This window comes from Panulirus ornatus, chromosome 5, assembly GCF_036320965.1.
Source record: "Panulirus ornatus isolate Po-2019 chromosome 5, ASM3632096v1, whole genome shotgun sequence".
NCBI classification, from domain to species: Eukaryota; Metazoa; Arthropoda; class Malacostraca; order Decapoda; family Palinuridae; genus Panulirus; species Panulirus ornatus.
In genome coordinates, this window is record NC_092228.1 from 8,559,683 (window position 1) to 8,579,327 (window position 19,645).

At 40.4% G+C, this 19,645-nt stretch overlaps 3 protein-coding genes across 5 annotated transcripts in view; 1 reads left to right on the forward strand and 2 right to left on the reverse strand.

Annotated features, from left to right (window-relative positions):
• The window catches only part of LOC139748067 (uncharacterized), a 142,309-nt gene extending 140,605 nt beyond the window's left edge, over positions 1-1,704 (reverse strand). For both annotated transcript variants that reach the window (XM_071660658.1, XM_071660667.1), the window contains exon 1: positions 246-1,704. The gene's annotated coding sequence lies outside the window, so the exon portion shown is untranslated. The remainder of the gene's footprint in view (positions 1-245) is intronic.
• Positions 1-2,858, forward strand: part of LOC139748035 (uncharacterized) — a 71,469-nt gene extending 68,611 nt beyond the window's left edge. The window contains exon 7 of the mRNA XM_071660602.1: positions 1,701-2,858. The gene's annotated coding sequence lies outside the window, so the exon portion shown is untranslated. The remainder of the gene's footprint in view (positions 1-1,700) is intronic.
• A 2,221-nt stretch (positions 2,859-5,079) lies between these two features.
• On the reverse strand, positions 5,080-19,645 carry LOC139748041 (legumain-like). 2 transcript variants are annotated; one of them, XM_071660609.1, is made up of 10 exons: positions 19,517-19,645; positions 17,676-17,987; positions 17,142-17,239; positions 14,966-15,272; positions 13,649-13,718; positions 13,103-13,221; positions 9,148-9,360; positions 7,883-7,999; positions 7,490-7,660; positions 5,080-6,316 (listed from the first exon to the last, which is right to left on the reverse strand). In XM_071660609.1, exons 2-10 carry the CDS (start codon positions 17,868-17,870, stop codon positions 6,191-6,193), a joined length of 1,416 nt encoding a protein of 471 aa, XP_071516710.1. In that variant the 5' UTR covers positions 17,871-17,987; positions 19,517-19,645; the 3' UTR covers positions 5,080-6,190. The 2 variants fall into 2 exon arrangements, with proteins under 2 accessions (XP_071516710.1, XP_071516720.1); XM_071660619.1 differs by lacking the exon at positions 19,517-19,645 and adding an exon at positions 18,462-18,558.

Sequence of the window (19,645 nt, forward strand, 5' to 3'; positions counted from 1 at the left end):
GACCGTGGTACCCTGTCGCGGTGGCGGTGGTAAGCTCAGGGGAAATATGAACTTCGGGAGAACTTTTTGGCCGTGAGGGAGGAGGGATGGATGGATGTACGATGATAGCAGCTCCCAAGTGGTACACCCCCTCCATGTGTATATGTTTACGGGGAGCGCAAGTGAGGGACTGAGGGAAGAGTAGGGGTACAAATAACGACACAGTACCTTCTTGGGTCAATACGGGTTATGTAGCCTAGGCTTACCTGATGCAAGTGGTGGAGAAGTAGGTAAGGAGGTTAGGTGAGGCGATATTGAGGCTGGGAGGGCTCCCGCGGTGCTGGTATAGGTGCAAGAGGAGAAGCAGGCGTTGCTGTGGGAGCTAGTTTTGGAAGCCGGGTCTTGTGAAAGCTTCTGTAGACGGGAGGAGGCGTTGCCGAGGCCTATATTTAGCGGGGAGTTGCCGTCTGTGCTTCACGTTGCTAGAGACGTGGCCGCACACCCTATTTAATCATGCTGCTTCAGAAGACAGGCGTTGGCGATGTCCAACAACGTGATACCTGCCGAAGGGATGGGAACCTCCAGAGTACCTGGGTGCTGGTGATGGGCGGGAGTTCTGCTAACAGTCTGGCGATAACAGGGAAAAAGTTCTTATTGAAATACCGTCTCGTTATGTTAATCCAGAATTAAATGAATCATCTTCTACAATAACCGCCAATACATGATACAGTATATTGTATAACTACAGTTGCATTGGCTTATCCACTATCTATAAGCAATGTCAAATATATATATGCACAAATGAGGAGTAAAGTTTACTTTATATAGCTATATATAGTCTAACTATCTATCTATCTATCTATCTACCTATCCATACAAGACCGTAAAAATAATCAATATCACTTTAGTGTAAAATGGGCACGATAAATGATCCTCAAAACCTACATTCTCATTCATTTTGGTTAACACAGTCACTTACGTCATCCTTACGCATTTCTCCATTTTCGTTATCTGTTATGTCTTTTCTGTAAGTTATCTTTCTTCTTATATCAAAGTTCATTTGTTGTAGCATGTATGTCATCACTAATTTGTGTACGATCATCACACAAAAATCAGTACAGTCTTGCCGATGACCTTCCCCTTCCCAAAGAGACCATCATTTCCCTGCTGATGGTATGGAGCGCAATCTTGAAACTTCAGGAGACACAACCAGACAGGTAGAAAGATTCACTCATACGAGTTCAACTCTCAGGATGTCTCCTTCACTTCCATCACTATGTTGACTGCCTCTTGCTGCGTTTTCCTTCACACCTTCATAACATGTTGTGGGGTTGGTTGGCCCTCCTTTGTATAAGAGGGGAAGGATTTGGCCATTAAATCCTTCTACTGACGCGAGATGTGTTATCTTCCCTCGTCGTAGAATATCAGTTTTCTTTGTTGACATTCATGTTCAAAAGAACCCCCTCGAGCTCCCGCCATTCTTTAGAGGAATTTTTATACCTTCTGAGAGTTAAGATTTTCGTAATGTGAGGAGAGACAGAGAGAATAGAACCATGATGTATATATGTTGATCTGACACAACCTTCTAACATTTAATTCCATGACACTTGCTTGGTCAGTGTATAAACAGATTTCCAGCGCAATTATTTTTTCTTTACATATGTTAATGTTCGAGACACGGCCAACTGTGTAGTGATAATGTTTCTCCTCCTGGCCCCGAGGTGACCAACCTGAAGCAGTACTGAGCAGCGAGACCACAGGAGGCTCCCTACCGTCGTGTGGCGCCCGTGCGCGGACACAACACACAAACACACCACGGCAGCCTAGTCGTTACGCTGTCCTGCGTCGGAGTCGACTGGAGGAGAGAGTCCAGACTCTTAACACATGAGGGAATGAAGAGTATTGCTGCACGGTATGAGTGAGGAGAGAACTACTATTATGTACTAAGGGGGGAAAAGACGACGGACAGGTCTTGTGAAAGGTGGTACTGCTCAGTGTCTGTCATAATGTAGAGTTGAATCCCTTTTTGTAAGTGCAATGGAATCAAAACATGATCAAATGCGGAACATCTCATGTACGTACTTAAGAAAAGTCTGCTCGAGAGATCGAAGTGTATTAATGGATTATTCTTTCATTGATGAAAAATCTCGTTCTTATCTATTTTGTACGTTAAGAAAGATATAGAGGTAAAACACCAGCTTTAATCCCCTGATATTCCCTCCCCATTACAATGTACCTTCCCAAGGAGTGCTTACAACACTTCCTCATTGGTGGCCTGTACACACTGTGACCAACGACCAACACTCGACACCAGTGACCTAAACACTGACCAATGACGAACACTTTACTAGTGGCCTCCACTCTCACCGGTGACTAATGACAACACTCCTCAGTGATGACCTGCACAAACACTGTGATCCATGGCCAACAATTCGTCTGTGGTGACCTGCACAAACTTTGTGTGACCCATGGTCAATAACTCTTCAGTAGTCTCCTGCACAAACACTGTGATCTATGGGCAACAACTCCCTAGTGATGACCTCCCCAAATTATGACCCCATGACCAACATACGCAAAATCTGACCCACCCAGACAGGAGTGACACAAATGGTTCGTACAGTTTAATGCGCTCCATCACATGGCCTGGTTGGTGCTGACATGTACTTAAACTGGCCTGGTTACAACATGCAGGCTAAGCCGTCAACCAATCAAAACCCTCGACAGCACTACAGAAAACTCGACCTCGTCCTTATTCCAATCTCGGCCCGACCCCGGAAATGCATATCTATGATGTATATGTCCCTCACCCCAATCATTATATATATATATATATATATATATATATATATATATATATATATATATATATATATATATACGCAAGTCATCCAAAGGAAAATGAAACTATGATCCGAGCGCCTCTGTATTGTTCACACACCTTTAAGGAATAGAGGAATGACCTGACTCACGGGAAAGGTCACCTCCCTTGGGTCATATCGCCAGAGGTAACACACCAGGTCACAAGGTCATTGCGACTGACAGTATCATAACTGACCAGAGAACATACTGCATACAAACCACAGCCTGTGTTATGATTACAACTGATATTTTCTTTTTCTCATATGATTACAAGTGACACCGTGTCTGATATAATCACAACTGACAACGTGTCTGATATGATTACAGCTGACACACCGTGTCTCATAACTACGTTGTCCTGATCTTGTGTCAAAGTGTTTGTTTGTCTTGTGAATAATATCTTACATTGTTTACACTGGCTGTGACGTAGGCAGTAGGAAACTCACAGAACATTACCGAGTAGCTAGGTCTCCGAATCGATTAGAGGTTTAAAGGCACCATTCGTATTAAAGTTTTTCACAAACAGCATTAATCTCAAGTCTGAACAGTGAAGTGATGGGCACAGGATAGTATGACATGTCTTTTCAGGTACAATCTCTTAAAGCTAAGGGAATATATTAGTGATAGATTTGGAAAGGTATTAGCTAAAACCTACTTCATTATATTTTACATACTTCATTCACCTGTGATTTGTGGACGGCATCAGCCAAGGTGTTGAAGAGAAGACCTGCTGGACTTGTGCACTAGCTCGGGTGTTATCTGAAGCTGTCAACAAAATGGGCGCTTTCGAATCTGCCTGTATTATTTTCACTTTGGTGACTTGCATACCATATGAATCACGTGCACCCTCTCTTTATATATATATATATATATATATATATATATATATATATATATATATATATATATATATATACAATATAGATGTTAAGGAAGTACAGTGTGGCTTGTCCATGTGATAATGTATTTACCAGAGAGATATGTCTATATAATTACGAGAATATTCCAGTTTTGCATTTTATCTCTTAAATACAATAAAATGTGAAACACATCTGGACTTTCATTTCATACTTTATGGGTCTTACAAATTCTGCGTGAGGTACGACATTCAGTAGGTGAATGATAGGATATATTGATACTGTTGGATGTGAATGCATCCTTAGTCAGTCAGAGCAAAGTTTACCTTTAATGGTGTCATTTTTTTTCATAATTGTTGTACATGGTGGCTAATGTTAACACAGATCATCGACGTATTACTTTTTTTCTCTTCGATTTGCTGCCCACATGCAGTACGGTGTTGTATAAGGCCCGAAATTATATTTCTTCGCAGATATTTGACATAAACAGGTCTTATATGCCGCAGTATGGAGTGCTGCCTTGCTAATCTTTACGAATTAGGTTTACAAATCCCCATCCAGAAGAGCTCAAATTATTCCTTCCCGCAGCCTTTATAAGTATGCATGTTATCTTTCCTTTTTGTCTAAGAATATCCATGACTGGAACGTGGTATTGTTCCGTGTCATGTCGGCTGCTGTACAATGCTTCCTGAGCTGTTGGCCAGTATGTCAGGTTTGTAGGTGTACGCAATCCTGAATCTAAACAGCGGGCGTTCAGTTACCCCTGGTCACTTGCCAAGAGACAAAAACATGTTGAAGACTCTCTCTCTCTCTCTCTCTCATAATTTCATCAAGCACGGTGGCTGAGAAAAAGACACACTTCTAAAGTTGAGACGCATCAATAAATCTTGAGGCAAGTTCCCACCCACAGTCAATACAGGACTTTTCTCGGATGACGATTTTGTAATGCAAAAAAGCTTTTTTTTTTTTTCTTTTGTAGGGGATGTGAAGCCAAATATCAACGGACAATTTCACTTTCTCGTCATGCCTCTATCTACGTACCAGAGTTGGCGATGCCAGAGTATCAAACACAATTTGCTTAAACACACCAGAATGCATGATGATCATAGTGACCACATGATTCTTTAGTTGTGTGTGTGTGTATGTATAGATTTGTCAAAACTAAGCCTGGCATTGACAACCCTCTCTTTGGATGCTACTGGCAAAGGGTGGCGTGAGCATGCCCGAGTCTATTTGGCTGTTTTTAGTAAATGTGTATTGTGCAGGATATGTGACTGATAGGTTGATAAAATACAAAACATATACCCAAATGAGGTTTGTATCTTGATACTCATGAATTTAAACTTGCAATGGTGAAATCAAGTGATGTACTGAAGCTCAACTGTGTAACAAATTCTTTTATTCCGTACAAATACAAAATTCATTTGATCTCGAAAGCTTTATGCAATCACTGAAAATAAAAATCAAACTACAAATGAACATTCAAGGTCTTATTCCCAGTTGCTATTTGATATACCTTTTACGATGGCTGGTTGATTACTTTAGCTTTAGGCCGATTAACTGGCAGTTTTGTAAAAAATACTCTTGTAAAGCAAGACAAGGATTACTGGTCTGAGAAAATATCACAAAGAAATATGTAATATATAATAAATGCACTAAAAAAGTAGACATAAATATATCAGCTTGAAACAACATGAAGTGATGTAAAGTTTAAAAAGATACAAGCACAAATTATGTTTAAAACATACAAATACATATTCAAATGATTTACAGACAAAACCATATCATACACTCCTTGTGTTTCCTCATATCCTTATAGAGCTGTAGTTATGCCCTCAAAGTTTGGGTCTGAAAGAACACTTCCTGGCCATACCCCTATGTGTCAAGAGTGTAACAGTTAAGTTTGAAGGAAAACCTTTCATTAAATTTACTCCTACTCTGTAACTTCGAACATGTTCAATTTTAGTACTGGTCTGCCGCAAATCTACAAGTAATCGAGTTTCCCAATGCAGATGAAGAGCTAGCAAGGCAAATGAACTCAAATGAAAGGTATGAATGCTAATGATATTGGTGTGAAATTCATGTTCTCTGTGATACACCTTTATACAACACCAGCATCCTAGGGTTGTAACAGTCATTAAGGCCAAAAGAGCTGTTCTATCCCTACAAACTCAAGATTTGTCTTGTTCACTTAGTTGTTTAATTTCAGCATCCTTATTAAATCTCTCATCTTTCAATCTCATATTCAACAGTGTACTTTTTTAATCTTACTACTTCCTTCCCTGTCAACTTCATTCATTAGCATTTTCATGATTTACTTATTCTTCCTATGTTATTACCCTTGCCCTGACTTCCAACATTCTCTTGATTATTTATAATATGTATGTATTTTCCAAGATTTTACTCCCTTAAGATGGTGATGTTTATACGCATCTTAGTTGTTACCACCTGTCTTGCCCCTCCCATCTTACTGCTACTGCTGGTGGTGTTGGTGTTCACATGATGGCTGTGGTGGTGTTGTGGGTACACACACTCCTGGTGGCATCCTCGAACTGATTGGCTGTATAGCCATGCTCGCACAGGTTTACCAGAATATATAACAGCCGCATGATATACAGGTTCTGAAAACAATGAATGTCATTGAGGTAAATGGTGAAAGGATGATCAGAAATTCCTTAGTACGTGAATAAATCTACCCTAGAGGTAAAGTGTTTATAGATTATCTAATCTAGAAAAAATAAGTGATGCTGAAGGTAAAATACACTATACACATAGATTTTGTATTCTGTTGAACTTACTGATATATAAATCAACAGTATATGTCTCCATGTATTGGTTTAACAAACAGAGACATAAGGCCACTTGGCTACTGGATCTGTGACACTCTCACGATGGTGACTAACTCCAAGTGCAGGCCAATACAATCCAAACATGTAACAGTAAAACCCCTAATTCACATTAAGCTCTTAAGCACAACATTATGGCCCTTTTCCATGAAGATACAGCCCTTGGGTATAATGGCATGGCCTTTCACGTAACCCTTATGGGTCAAGTCAAAGGTCAGGTTGTTATTAAAAAGGGTCATACCATTGTGCTCCATTAACTTTGGATTTCTTTAGATTCTAGCAGGACATTAACTATCCATCCTATCTAGTCTCTTACCATAACAATAGAGAGTAAGTTTCTGATCCTTCTACACATTATAGTATACAACTTTATCTTTGAATACAATTTGTGACAGATGGTCATTTCATTAAACCAAGAATTTTTTCTTCCAATCTCCAAGGCAAAGGGATAGAAGTTAGAGTTTGGTGAATAGAAGTTCTTTAACACAGTGTGCAAATGGGCTGGATATTCAGGGTTATACAAATACATGTATATATACATACATTCATAAACAGATACCAGCTATTTCCTGGGATAGGGGAGAAAGAATACTTCCCACGTATTCCCTGCATGTCGTAGAAGGCAACTAAAAGGGAAGGGAGCGAGGGGCTGGAAATCCTCCCTCTCGTTTTTAATTTTCCAAAAGAAGAAACAGAGAAGGGGGCCAAGTGAGGATATTCCCTCAAAGGCTCAGTCCTCTGTTCTTAACACTACCTCACTAACGTGGGAAATGGCAAATAGTATGAAAAAACAAAAAAATAACATCTGAGCATATATTCAGTGCAAGATTAATAAGGTAAGAAATTAGGTTGTTAAGCTAAAGAATAGTTCTAAGCTCAGATAACATTTAACTTTCCATCTGATGAATGACCAAAGGTGTTACTCCCTCCATGGAAAATGATACTCACCTTGGTCAAGTGGAAGCAGTTGGTGTGCAGTGCCCTAACAGAAGCATGATGGCAATCCCACCGAACGATGTCATGGTAGTGGTCAGGCCTTGTGATCAATGCAAGCATGCCTTCATCTCCCGTCACATGTCTCACCAGATTTCGCATCACTGACTTAGCAAACAGACGGTTCTGGTGGAGACCACAATGCTCTTAATAACCTGATGGTCTGAGACAGTTCCACCAAGGGCTTTACATCACTAAACCCCTCACAATCAATCCCTCGGAAAATATTCCCATACAGCAGACTAAACATTTAAATGTAAAAATACATGTAATCTACCTCCACAAGCATCAGGTCTGTTTGCAACAGCTGAATATCAGATGTCTTTGTCTTATGCGTTAAAAACTTACCATTCTGATGGTCCCGAGTTCCTTTTCCCAGCGTTCTTTTTCAGCACTGGTTTTAGCACTTAGAATTCTTGACTTGAGGATGGCTATTGGAACATCATAGCTAGGCACTGAGGAGTTCTGAGAGACATAGGAAGTGTTAATGAGAATAATGATAAAGCTTTCTCATTTTAGAAAACAAACAAAAAATGAAAGGCTCTCCTGTCTGGTAAATCCAGTGCAGTTCTCTTAAATCCTTAAGTGATCTAAGCATCTGGTACAACAGAATTACAATTCATGCTTCTATCTCTCTCCACTGACTGCTTCAAATAACCTAGTTCAACTCGGTGACAGAATGTTGACCCCTGCACACCGCAGTACATACTTCACTTCATTCTGTCACACGAATGCTACTCAACTCCCTAAATGTTCAGGCCCTTATAACACAAAATCTCTTTCTTGGTCTCTCCCCTCTCTTGCTCCCTCCACCTCTGATATTTGCCTGACAAGGAGTCATCAGGCAAATCCAGGAGAAAAACTGATCTAACATATTCAACTGTCCTGTAAAATACTCAGCCCAACTCTCTCCCTAGGAACTAAAATGATATAAGATAAAAATATACAGATGTCCACCAAATAAACTTCAAAGACTATAATTCATCTATGAGAACTGAGAAATGTATGAAGTGACGGCATAAACTTCAAAAAGAATACCAAGCTCCTGACTGAAGTGTATCCTGAATGAATCAAGAACTAATGATTATATTAAAAGACTGGCCATCTAGAGAAATAACATTATCCAACAAACAAGACATGCTGAGAGTGCCACTCACTAGTGCCCTGTCTTTCAGGCATAATCTTATTAAAAATACTCCCTCCCTAACATTAAGAATTCATCATCTTTTGGCAAACTGCAAATTTCTGATCATTGTCAGAAAAGTGAACATGCATTCCTTCATGCATGTTCGACTTTAAAAGAGAATTCAGTTTCTATTCAAGACTGCTCCAATAATGTTCAAGGAATATTGGTGTTCACTGCATTAATGGTGAAATCTATACTCACACAAAATTCATCAACACTAAAATCTGCAGCAATCCTCTAGGTTACAGTCCACTCTTTCAATTCATTCTAAGACTATATGTATGAATATGTTGATATGTATATTCATGTATACATACATGTATGTGCATGTGTATATGAGTGAATGGGTCTTTTTTCATCTGTTTCCTGGTAAAGACCTGGCAATTGTATGAATACAATGAGTCAATTCAAGTCAAGATGTACATACCAGACAAGGATCATCATAATTGGGCCCTGAGTAATATCTAGGAGGGAAAAGATGGTTGTTCTGGGACTCATGGCGGGGGTTCCTGTTGCCAAAGAATCTGGAAAGTTTCTGGTGGGAGATATGCAGGTCACCCCAGTGCATGACAGTGGATGTCACAACTTCATTTCGCACCAGCAAGAACTGCTTCTTCAGCGTTTCTCGGTGTAGGTTCTCCTGATAAGGGCAAAGTGCAATGTAAGATTTCATTTAATGTCAAAGCTGTGAAAAATGTAAAAGCCTTACTCAAGCCAGTATAAGAAGCTAAGGCTATAACTAAGAAACAAATGGGAGATGATAAGTATACAATGTAACACAGCTGGACTCCCTCCTACAAAGTGCTAACCTTGCTTGAGCTCCAACTTTTATTACCTTCACATGTGTTAATAAGACAGAATTCTAAAATATTAAATGAAAAGGAAACTACAAAAAGCAAATATTCACTGCTATTTTTACCTTACTTTATGTCAAGTTTATAAAGTTCTTCCTATATACTTCTTCATTTGCTGCTAATTAACATAGTCTGTCCTAACTACCATTGCATACATGAGTAGAAAATTCAAATACTTCTACCACCCTTGGATTGAAATCTATTTTTCTTCATCCTATAGCATTGACAATCCCCAACAACTGCCATCAAAGATAATCTAGATCAGGGATTCCCAACTTGGGGTACATGTGTACCCAAGGGCACATTTGCACTTCTCATGGGGTACATCAGAGTCTGAAAGTATAACCATGGTGTATACTGCTGTATGGTGTACATCATGAGCAATGTAGAACTTAAGCAATATAGAACACCCTCATTACAAATCAGTATAAAATCCTTATAAAGTCTCTTAGAGATTTCATTATAAAATAACATATCTGGGAGTGGATCTGGCAGCGGATGGAACCATGGAAGCAGAAGTGAATCATGGGGTGGGGGAGGGGGCAAAAATCCTGGGAGCCTTGAAGAATGTGTGGGAGTCAAGAACATTATCTCCGAAAGCAAAAATGGATATGTTTGAAGGAATAGCGGTTCCAACAATGTTGTATGGTTGCGAGGCGTGGGCTATGGATAGAGTTGTGCGCAGGAGGGTGGATGTGATGGAAATGAGGTGTTTGAGGACAATATGTGGTGTGAGGTGGTTTGATCGAGTAAGTAATGTAAGGGTAAGAGAGATGTGTGGAAATAAAAAGAGCGTGGTTGAGAGAGCAGAGGAGGGTGTTTTGAAATGGTTTGGGCACATGGGGAGAATGAGTGAGGAAAGATTGACCAAGAGGATATATGTGTCGGAGGTGGAGGGAACGAGGAGAAGTGGGAGACCAAATTGGAGGTGGAAAGATGGAGTGAAAAAGATTTTGAGTGATCGGGCCTGAACATGCAGGAGGGTGAAAGGTGGGCAAGGAATAGAGTGAATTGGATCGATGTGGTATAACGGGGTCGACGTGCTGTCAATGGACTGAATCAGGGCATGTGAAGCGTCTGGGGTAAACCATGGGAAGTTCTCTGGGGCCTGGATGTGGAAAGGGAGCTGTGGTTTCGGGCATTATTATATGACAGCTAGAGACTGAGTGTGAACGAATGGGGCCTTTGTTGTCTTTTCCTAGCGCTACCTCGCACATACGAGGGGGGAGGGGGATGTTATTCCATGTGTGGCGAGGTGGTGATGGGAATAAATAAAGGCAGACAGTATGAATTATGTACATGAGTATATATGTATATGTCTGTGTGTGTACACATGTGTACATTGAGATGTATAGGTATGTATATTTGCGTGTGTGGACGTGTATGTATATACATGTGTATGGGGGTGGGTTGGGCCATTTCTTTCGTCTGTTTCCTTGCGCCACCTCACAAACGCGGGAGACAGCAACAAAACAAAATAAAAAAAATAAATAAAAATCAACATAATTTTATCAATTTTTTATCATTAATTTTTTGGGGTACATGGGAACCTGTCAGGATGCCCAATGGGTACAGAGGAACAAAAAGGTTGGGAACCTCTTCTCTAGATACAATACCCTAAGTTTTAAATATCAAAGATTCTACCCTTTGCCCTTCTCTTAATGATCTTATGTAACTGACCATGAACCATGGGGATCTCACAGAATTTACTTCATCATCCAAGGGCTTTCAGCCAATTACTATGTTGACTAAGAGCCTTCAGCACCACAAGCATAGTGTCTAAGGGTCTTAGGTCATTTACCATGGTGTATAAGGGCCTTATGCTAATAACTGTGGTGTCCAGGAGCTTTATGCCAATTACTTTGGTGTCCAAGGGCATAAAACTAAATACTATGCCTCCTGAGAGCCTTATATTATTACTCTTAGTAGTTCAAGGACACACATTACCAAACACATGAATATTGTATACAAATAACCTCAATCATTTTTACTATGATATTACAGCTTGAAATTCAACCAAAGCCATATTTTTTTTGCTAGGGTTCATTTCATCAACTGAACACACCTGATACCATTTAAAACATCAAAGACAGAAGGATGTCCAATCTGACTAATTCTATCTATTAAAGGAAATAAGAAGATATGATTCTTATCAGAAACTATAATATAATGTTATAATGTACTAGTCCTAACAATATCATACAGATGCAAGGCTTGGCTATAGATAATGCTGTGAAGAAGAGGATGGAAGTGTTGGTGATAATATAAGGATAACATGTGGTGTGAGGTGGTTTGATCGAGTAAGTAGTGAAAGGGTAAGAGAGAGAGTTGGTAATTTAAAGTGTGGATGAGAGACAGCTGAAAAGGGTGTGCTGAAATGGTTTGGACATATGGAGAGACTGAATAACAAAAGGATGACAAAGTGGATATAAATGTAAGAAGTGGAAGGAACAAGGAAAACAAGGAGACCAAACTGGAAATGGAAGGATGCTCCAGGTGAAAAAGATTTAGAGTGATTGGGGCATGAACATACATGAAGGTGAAAGGCATGAACAAGATTGAGTGAACTTCAACGATGTGGTATACAGGTCAACATAATGTCAGAACCAGGGCATGTGAAGCACCCAGGGTAAACCATGGGAAGGTGTACTGTGCCTAGTTGTGGATAGGGAGCTATGGGCTCAGTGCATTACACACGGCAGCTCGAGAATGAATGTGAGTATGAAAAAAGTAATATCTAAGGGCCACAAAAACTAAAGAAAAATATCCAAGCACAGGAAATACTAAGCAGGGTTAGCCTCTGTAGCGAAATAAAATGCAAGTGGTGTCATCAAATAACCTTTTTTACTTGACTTTCAACATGACCCGGACAACAGTTAAAAATGTCAGGCTGAAGATAGATGTTTTGAGATTTTGTCATGACTTCAATCCCCTGAGCATGGTTGTTCACCTTCTGTCCATGACAGTACGACCATTGGGTATGATGGCCGAGTTTTCAACCTAATCAACGAGACATAGGGTCAAAAAAGCTAAGCCATCATATCAAAAGGTCTTCTCATTCTCATGCTCAAGAAGTGAACCATCTTGCTCAAGGGGTATAACATTGTTGTCAGGGGGGTTAAAAGTCATTGACCTCTTACCTCATATTCCAACACCATTGGAAAAAACATTACCTGGTCAACTAAACACCCTATTCAAAACATGCTCAGAACTGCCACTATACAGGTATTCATAATCAGTCGCCCCTTACTTATGGAAAGTACTATGAAGTGGTCTGCTCTTCCCCAGCACAACGTGTCCTGGTGTCCAAGTGACCTGGACCACTTAACCAGGCAGTAATTTAACTGGGCTCTATGCCACAACCTGGTGATTAAGGGCCTTACCACTTACCCTAATATGTAAGGGCATCTGACAAGTTGTTCATACATCCAACAGCTTATCCAACTGAAGGTTGCATCCATGGCCTTTTCAACTATCTATTAACAGAAAACCTTAATATAACTTTCCCAGACACTCTTTACCACTTACCCAGTCAGAGTCCTCCATCCACTTGATGCTAAAGACGTCGCCCAGGAAGGTATGCAGATGGCTGTCATCGTAGCAAGCATAGGATGGCTGATGGGGACTGGCAGCTGAGACTGCATACACTAAACACCAAAACATACATTTGCATACATTTACAGACAAGTAATAGAATCATTACTCTATTATTAGGGCATAACAATTAGACAAAAATTTAATGTATTTAGACATGAGATAATTTTAGTGCACAATTAAACAAATCAAGATGAAAGTCGTTATTAGGTTCACATGAAACTAGTGCTGCAATTGACTTTATAAAACCCTTGAGTATAACTGTAATTCTCTAAGTATGATGGAACAAGACCTAGATACAAGGACTCAAGGGTCATACCAACATTCTCAAAAGTAATAATTTCCCCTTGTAAGAGACTTCATCTCCATCAACAACAGAGATTATCTACATCAATGCTAACCTCAAAAATTTACCTACTTCAACTCTAATTTCAACAACGTCACCTTATACAGTTCCCATCAGAAAACAAGACATCTTACCCTCTATATCAGGTGGGAGAAGGTTCTGGAACATAGAGCCAGACTCACAAGCCTCCATGTACAGCACCATCTGTAGACAAATACAAGAAACTTGTGGTTATCTGCCTTGGAGTAGTCAATGAATGTATTAAGTTTCCTGTCTTTTAATAATTCATGACGTGGATTTATATCAGAACATTCTCTTTCATTACTTGCAGTCAGTTGTCAAATACATATTAAGATTTTTACTCTATAATTCTTCTTATCTATTGCATTTCAGACATTAGTCTGCATTTGTCTCATCTATATATTTTCAGTTAATTTTCTACATATCTGAAACAACAAAAGAATATATACACACTATTTAAGCCTTCAAAATAACTTTAATCCTCAATGGCAGCTGATCTTTTAAATGATATCTTTTCAAAGGCCACATATGCAGTGAGGGCATTTAAGGTCTTTAAAAACATCTTAAACACCTAAAAAAGGGGCTCCAAGTTTTCCCACTGGTCATCATAAATTTATGCTGATGATCTAAATGACTCTGAAGGTCAATAGCCCTAAGGTTATAATACTCAACCCATCATTTTTTCATTCAGTACTACCTAGGCATTGAGAGGATGTTTGGTTATAGAATATCCTGAAAAGATAATGAAAGTGTTCAAGTCTTTTGAACTGAGGTTTACGTTTATGACCTTCAGACCTATTAGTTGATTTTGAGTGATTGGGGCCCGAAAATGCAGGAGGGTGAAATGCATGCAAGGAATAGAGTGAATTGGAACGTTGTGGTATACCGGGGTCGACGTGCTGTCAATGGATTGAACCAGGGCATGTGAAGCGTCTGGGGTAAACCATGGAAAGTCCTGTGGGGCCTGGATGTGGAAAGGGAGCTGTGGTTTCGGTGTATTTATTACATGACAGCTAGAGACTGAGTGTGAACGAATGTGGCCTTTGTCTTTTCCTTGCGCCTCGCGCACATGCAGGGGGAGGGGGTTGTTATTTCATGTGTGGTGGGGTGGCGACAGGAATGAATAAAGGCAGAAAGTATGAACTATGTACATGTGTATATATGTATATGTCTGTGTGTGTATATATGTATATGTTGAGATGTATAGGTATGTATATTTGCGTGTGTGGACGTGTATGTATATACATGAGTATGTGGGTGGGCTGGGCCATTCTTTCATCTGTTTCCTTGCGCTACCTTGCTAACGCAGGAGACAGCGACAAAGTAAAGTAAGTACCTTAAACCCAAGAAACCATCTCACCATCATTCAACATATTTACTGCACAATTGTTGTTTTATTCATCAAAGAACTCAAAAAGATAGTTTCTCACCTCCTTGTACTTGCGGTCTTTCCTCATAGATAGTAAGGTATTGGCGAGGTCAGTAGCATTCAGGTAATCGTTCGGGAAGGCAAAGATACCGGGTGCACCATGGTCCACCATGTTGACAAAGACACGATCGTTAGGTCCACTGTTGATGACTTTGCCTGAGCCCATACCTGCCACACCCTCGGCATCACCACTCAACACCTTTAAGAAGACCTCTGGGGTCACATTTCTGCCAACGTAGTCCTTAGGGACGCCCACATATACGTTGGGGCCATTTGGTCGGTTGATGACGACACCTGGATCTGGGTTTCTGTAAGAGAGGTCACATGTTGAGGAACTGGGAAATTAAACTTAGTCCCCAATGTTGATACAATTGATGACTTTTCTTTCTCACTGCCAATGTAAGCTATTAAAGTGCGATGTAAAGAGGTGACCAATACTATATTGTGTGTGTGTGTGTGAGTGTGTAAGACGAGGCATTTGGTCTGACTTAGATCTACTTATGTGGTTTATGATGCTAGCAAAAGGTAACTGGGGATCATTCACTTTACTGGTTTCATATCACTTTTTTAGATACATTTTATTCTTCAATTCGTCAATTTTACTATGCATGGTCTTAGCATTATCATGAGCATGTAATGAAGATATTTACAATCAATTCAATTGGTGGTTGAATAATGATTGACACCTTTCATGACCCTGGTAGTTACTATGCTTAAAGAGAACCAACCAAGCAATCAACTAGGGACACAAATGTTCTTTATACCTTCTCCCCATGGATGCTGGTGTAAACTAAACCTGTGCCAAAATGCGCTGAAACCCTTCAGTAACCACAACAACAAATGACTGCCATTAATTGATACATGAAAGGCAATGACTGATGGCTGATATTAAATGAATGAGTGTGATTAACTAGACGTCTGTTACTGACTGGTGAAGCCTTGCTAACTGAGAAATGACTGGTATAACTTTACATACAATAATAATAGTTTAATGCTTAATTGTATAGAGTGAATGGCATTAACTGGTGAACAACCTTTACCAACTGTCAGTGACTGGCACTCATGGGTGACCGAGTACACTACTTGAAAACTAAAACTGATTTGTCAACGACTGTTACTGACTGGTAAAAGAAAGGTATGACATGATCAGTGTGGTTCTTTGTGAATACAAGTTGTCACTGACTGATCAACAACTTGTTCTCCGTGGTCAATGATAAGTCTACGGGGTGCAAAACTGTTACTATCAGGGTGAACAATAGTTTTACCTGGTACATATATGGTATTAATTGGTCAATAGGTCAAACAAACTATATAATACAATTTTTCACTGGCAACTTATAGTGCTTCGTCTAGAATAGTAAACTGGTTTGACTAACAGTACTATCTTAACAGTCCATACTCAACTGAGGCCAACTCGGTTGGCAAAAATTTGTCTTAACTATTCAGTGATGATGATGATGATGATATAATGAACCAACTGGTCAGCACCAGGTAGTTACAAGTGACAATTGCTTTTGTAAAATGGTTGTCGACAACAGGTATTTTCAAAAGGTAAATATGTCTATCAACTGGTCAACAACAGGTGCTTCCAGTATTTGTCAGCTTCTCCTAACTGGTCAAAGACAGGTACTTCCAGAGTGACGATTCTACATACTGCTTGATGACAGGTACTCCCATTCAGTGTTGCACCAGTTACCTTTCCAGACCATGAAACATTAACAGGCTGCGCAGGGTCAACGGTATAGGTTCGAATCCTGGTTGCGGCATTTGGTACACAGGCAACTCTGCTGTTTATTCCCCCTCCTACAGTATATATATATATATATATATATATATATATATATATATATATATATATATATATATATATATATATGAGACCAATATGTGGCGTGAGGTGATCTGATCATGTAATGAAAGGGTAGTAAGCTAGATGAGTGGTAATAAAGTGTGGTTGAGAGCGGAAGAGGGTGTGCTGGAACGGTTTAGACATTGAGAGAATGAGTGAGGGAGCTTCCCTTTTTTGTTAGCTGACAGTGCACAGGCAAATGAGGCCCTAATCAAGGCCATCTCATCAATGCTCTCTCTCTCTCTGTAATGAGGTGGTTTTGGTTAGGGCTCCCGTTGCCCTTGTCGTCTCGTCTAACACAGCAAAACAGTCAACAACGGGTACTTACTCCACATTGTAGGCAATGTCGTCATACATCATGACAACAATGTGGTCGTCTGGGACGCCGTGTTGGTGAAGGATCTGGTACGCGTGGCATATGTCAGCCTGCCAGGGTAGAACACAACACCCACTATAGTTCCATCTCATTGTAAAAAAAAAAAAAAAAAAACACTCGCTACAATGTGGGAAGGGGTGAGGGGGGGTGAGGGCTTAAATACCACTCGCTACAATGTGGGAAGAGAGAAACGGGGGGGGGGGGGTGTTACTTCACTTCCGGGGCTCCAGCCTTAAACTTTCCTTACCTGTGTCGAGATATTGCCATCAGGAAGAGCTAGTGAGAAGCGCCCACGGCAAGGGAAAAGTTCATTGGTGTGAATAACACGCTGCTGTTATGAGAGAGAGAGAGAGAGAGAGAGAGAGAGAGAGAGAGAGAGAGAGAGAGAGAGAGAGAGAGAGAGAGAGAGAGAGAGAGAGAGAGAATGCCAGCAACCCATGTGCATGGAAATACAATCTGTTTGTTACTAAGGATTAATTTGCTCACCTGATGACGGTAGTTCATCCAGTCGTTAGACCCTGCCACCAACAAGGCCCACAGCTCTCCATGCTTCGTCCCTTCCTCATTCTGTTCCTCCTGCAGCACGCTCTTGAGCGTCTTCCTGGCGTAGCTCGACGGCGATGCTGCCGCCAGCATCACCCCCACCACCACCAAGACCACAATCATCTTCATCTGCCGCATTGCGCCCGCCTGCCCGCTCCTGACGGAGAGGTCACACAGTTGCACCACCAAAACACTGCTACGCCTCAGGCAGAGCCAGTCTGGTAAGGGTACGACCTCGACAGAGCCCACCTATGTCTGCATGACATGAGTAAGCATTTATTACAGGGGAAGCGCAGTAAATAATCTATATTTAACCACCTATTCTGTGCAGCTCGTGTACATACTCTTTCAATCTATGTTTTCATCGTAAATAATCTATAATTAACCACCTATTCTGTGCAGCTCGTTAACATACTCTTTCAATCTATGTTTTCAATGATTAGATTTTTTTTAATAAATCTAATTAACAGAAATACCTTAAATACGACGTTATGACCCTCGAGTATGATTGCCAAGCCTAACGTAAGTATATAAGTTGTACTGTTGTGCTTATCGCAATTTACTGACACACACACACACACAGGCGGTTCGTGAACTTTAACACACTACAATGCATGTTTAGGTATAACTTACAGACGCATACACACTCGCCTTTCACTATTTCAATGCAGACTACTGTAACTGTTTACGTATAACTTAATGACACAAATATACGAGCCGTTCACTTACTTCAATACACAACCATTGATTTTTAACAAGTAAAGCTCTCAAACTCCACTGGCAAGCGACACAAAACCCGACTGTGAAGTGTATCCGGGAGGCGCTGAGTGTGGTGACTCCTTCACCTCAGTACATGTTAAGTACACACGACACATACGCAGCTCACACCACTACAACGCCACAGTGACACACAATAATAAAGCAACTACATTCATTCATGACAGCGTCCGGATATATAAAATCTATTAAAATACAACAAAACTTCTTCACCTCAGTACATGTTAAGTACACACGACACATACGCAGCTCACACCACTACAACGCCACAGTGACACACAATAATAAAGCAACTACATTCATTCATGAGGGCGTCCGGATACATAAAATCTATCAAAATACAACAAAACTTCTTCACCTCAGTACACATGACACACACGCAGCTCACACCACTACCACGCCACAGTGACACACAATAATAAAGCAACTATATTCATTCATGAGGGCGTCCGGATTCTTAAATCTATCAAAATACAACAAAACTCGTAGCGACATTGCTGTATCTACAAACATTAAACAATTACCAGCATAGCCCACACTATATTGTTGACGCGTAGGTATCCCCCGCTCCCCCAGCCTAGTCTAACATGATGAAGGTCATTTGAACAGACAAGTTGATCACGACACTTGAACATCCGGAGCATAAGACACGACAACCCCTTTAGAACGTCAGGACGACCTGTACCTGACCTGATCCTCAATAGTCTGGGTTCAAGGCCACACCTTTTATGTACCTGACGGTTATTCCAACATCTTCTTATCTCACCATCATGGTTGAGGGTCGTGCCAACACGTCCGAGGGACAAATAATATCGAAGAGCTAACATCATAACACACAAAAGAGTAACATTTGACAAGATACCTTATCTTCGTCCAAATTTAATCCAGCGAAATTTACGCCCCAAGCACAGTTAATAGAGCAACAGAGAGTAGCCCATTCCTTTTAAAAATCTTTAAGTAAAAAATACATACATAAAAAGAAAAGAAAAATAGGAAGACTAACTTACCGACTTGATCTCACAGCGTGCAGGCGAGGACTGTGGCTCAGGCGTTAAGGTCCTGACGATCACAACAAATACTGTTCTCCTCCCAAGCCCTTCTCGCAATAGACTAGGAAAACCTGTGTGGTAGAGCAG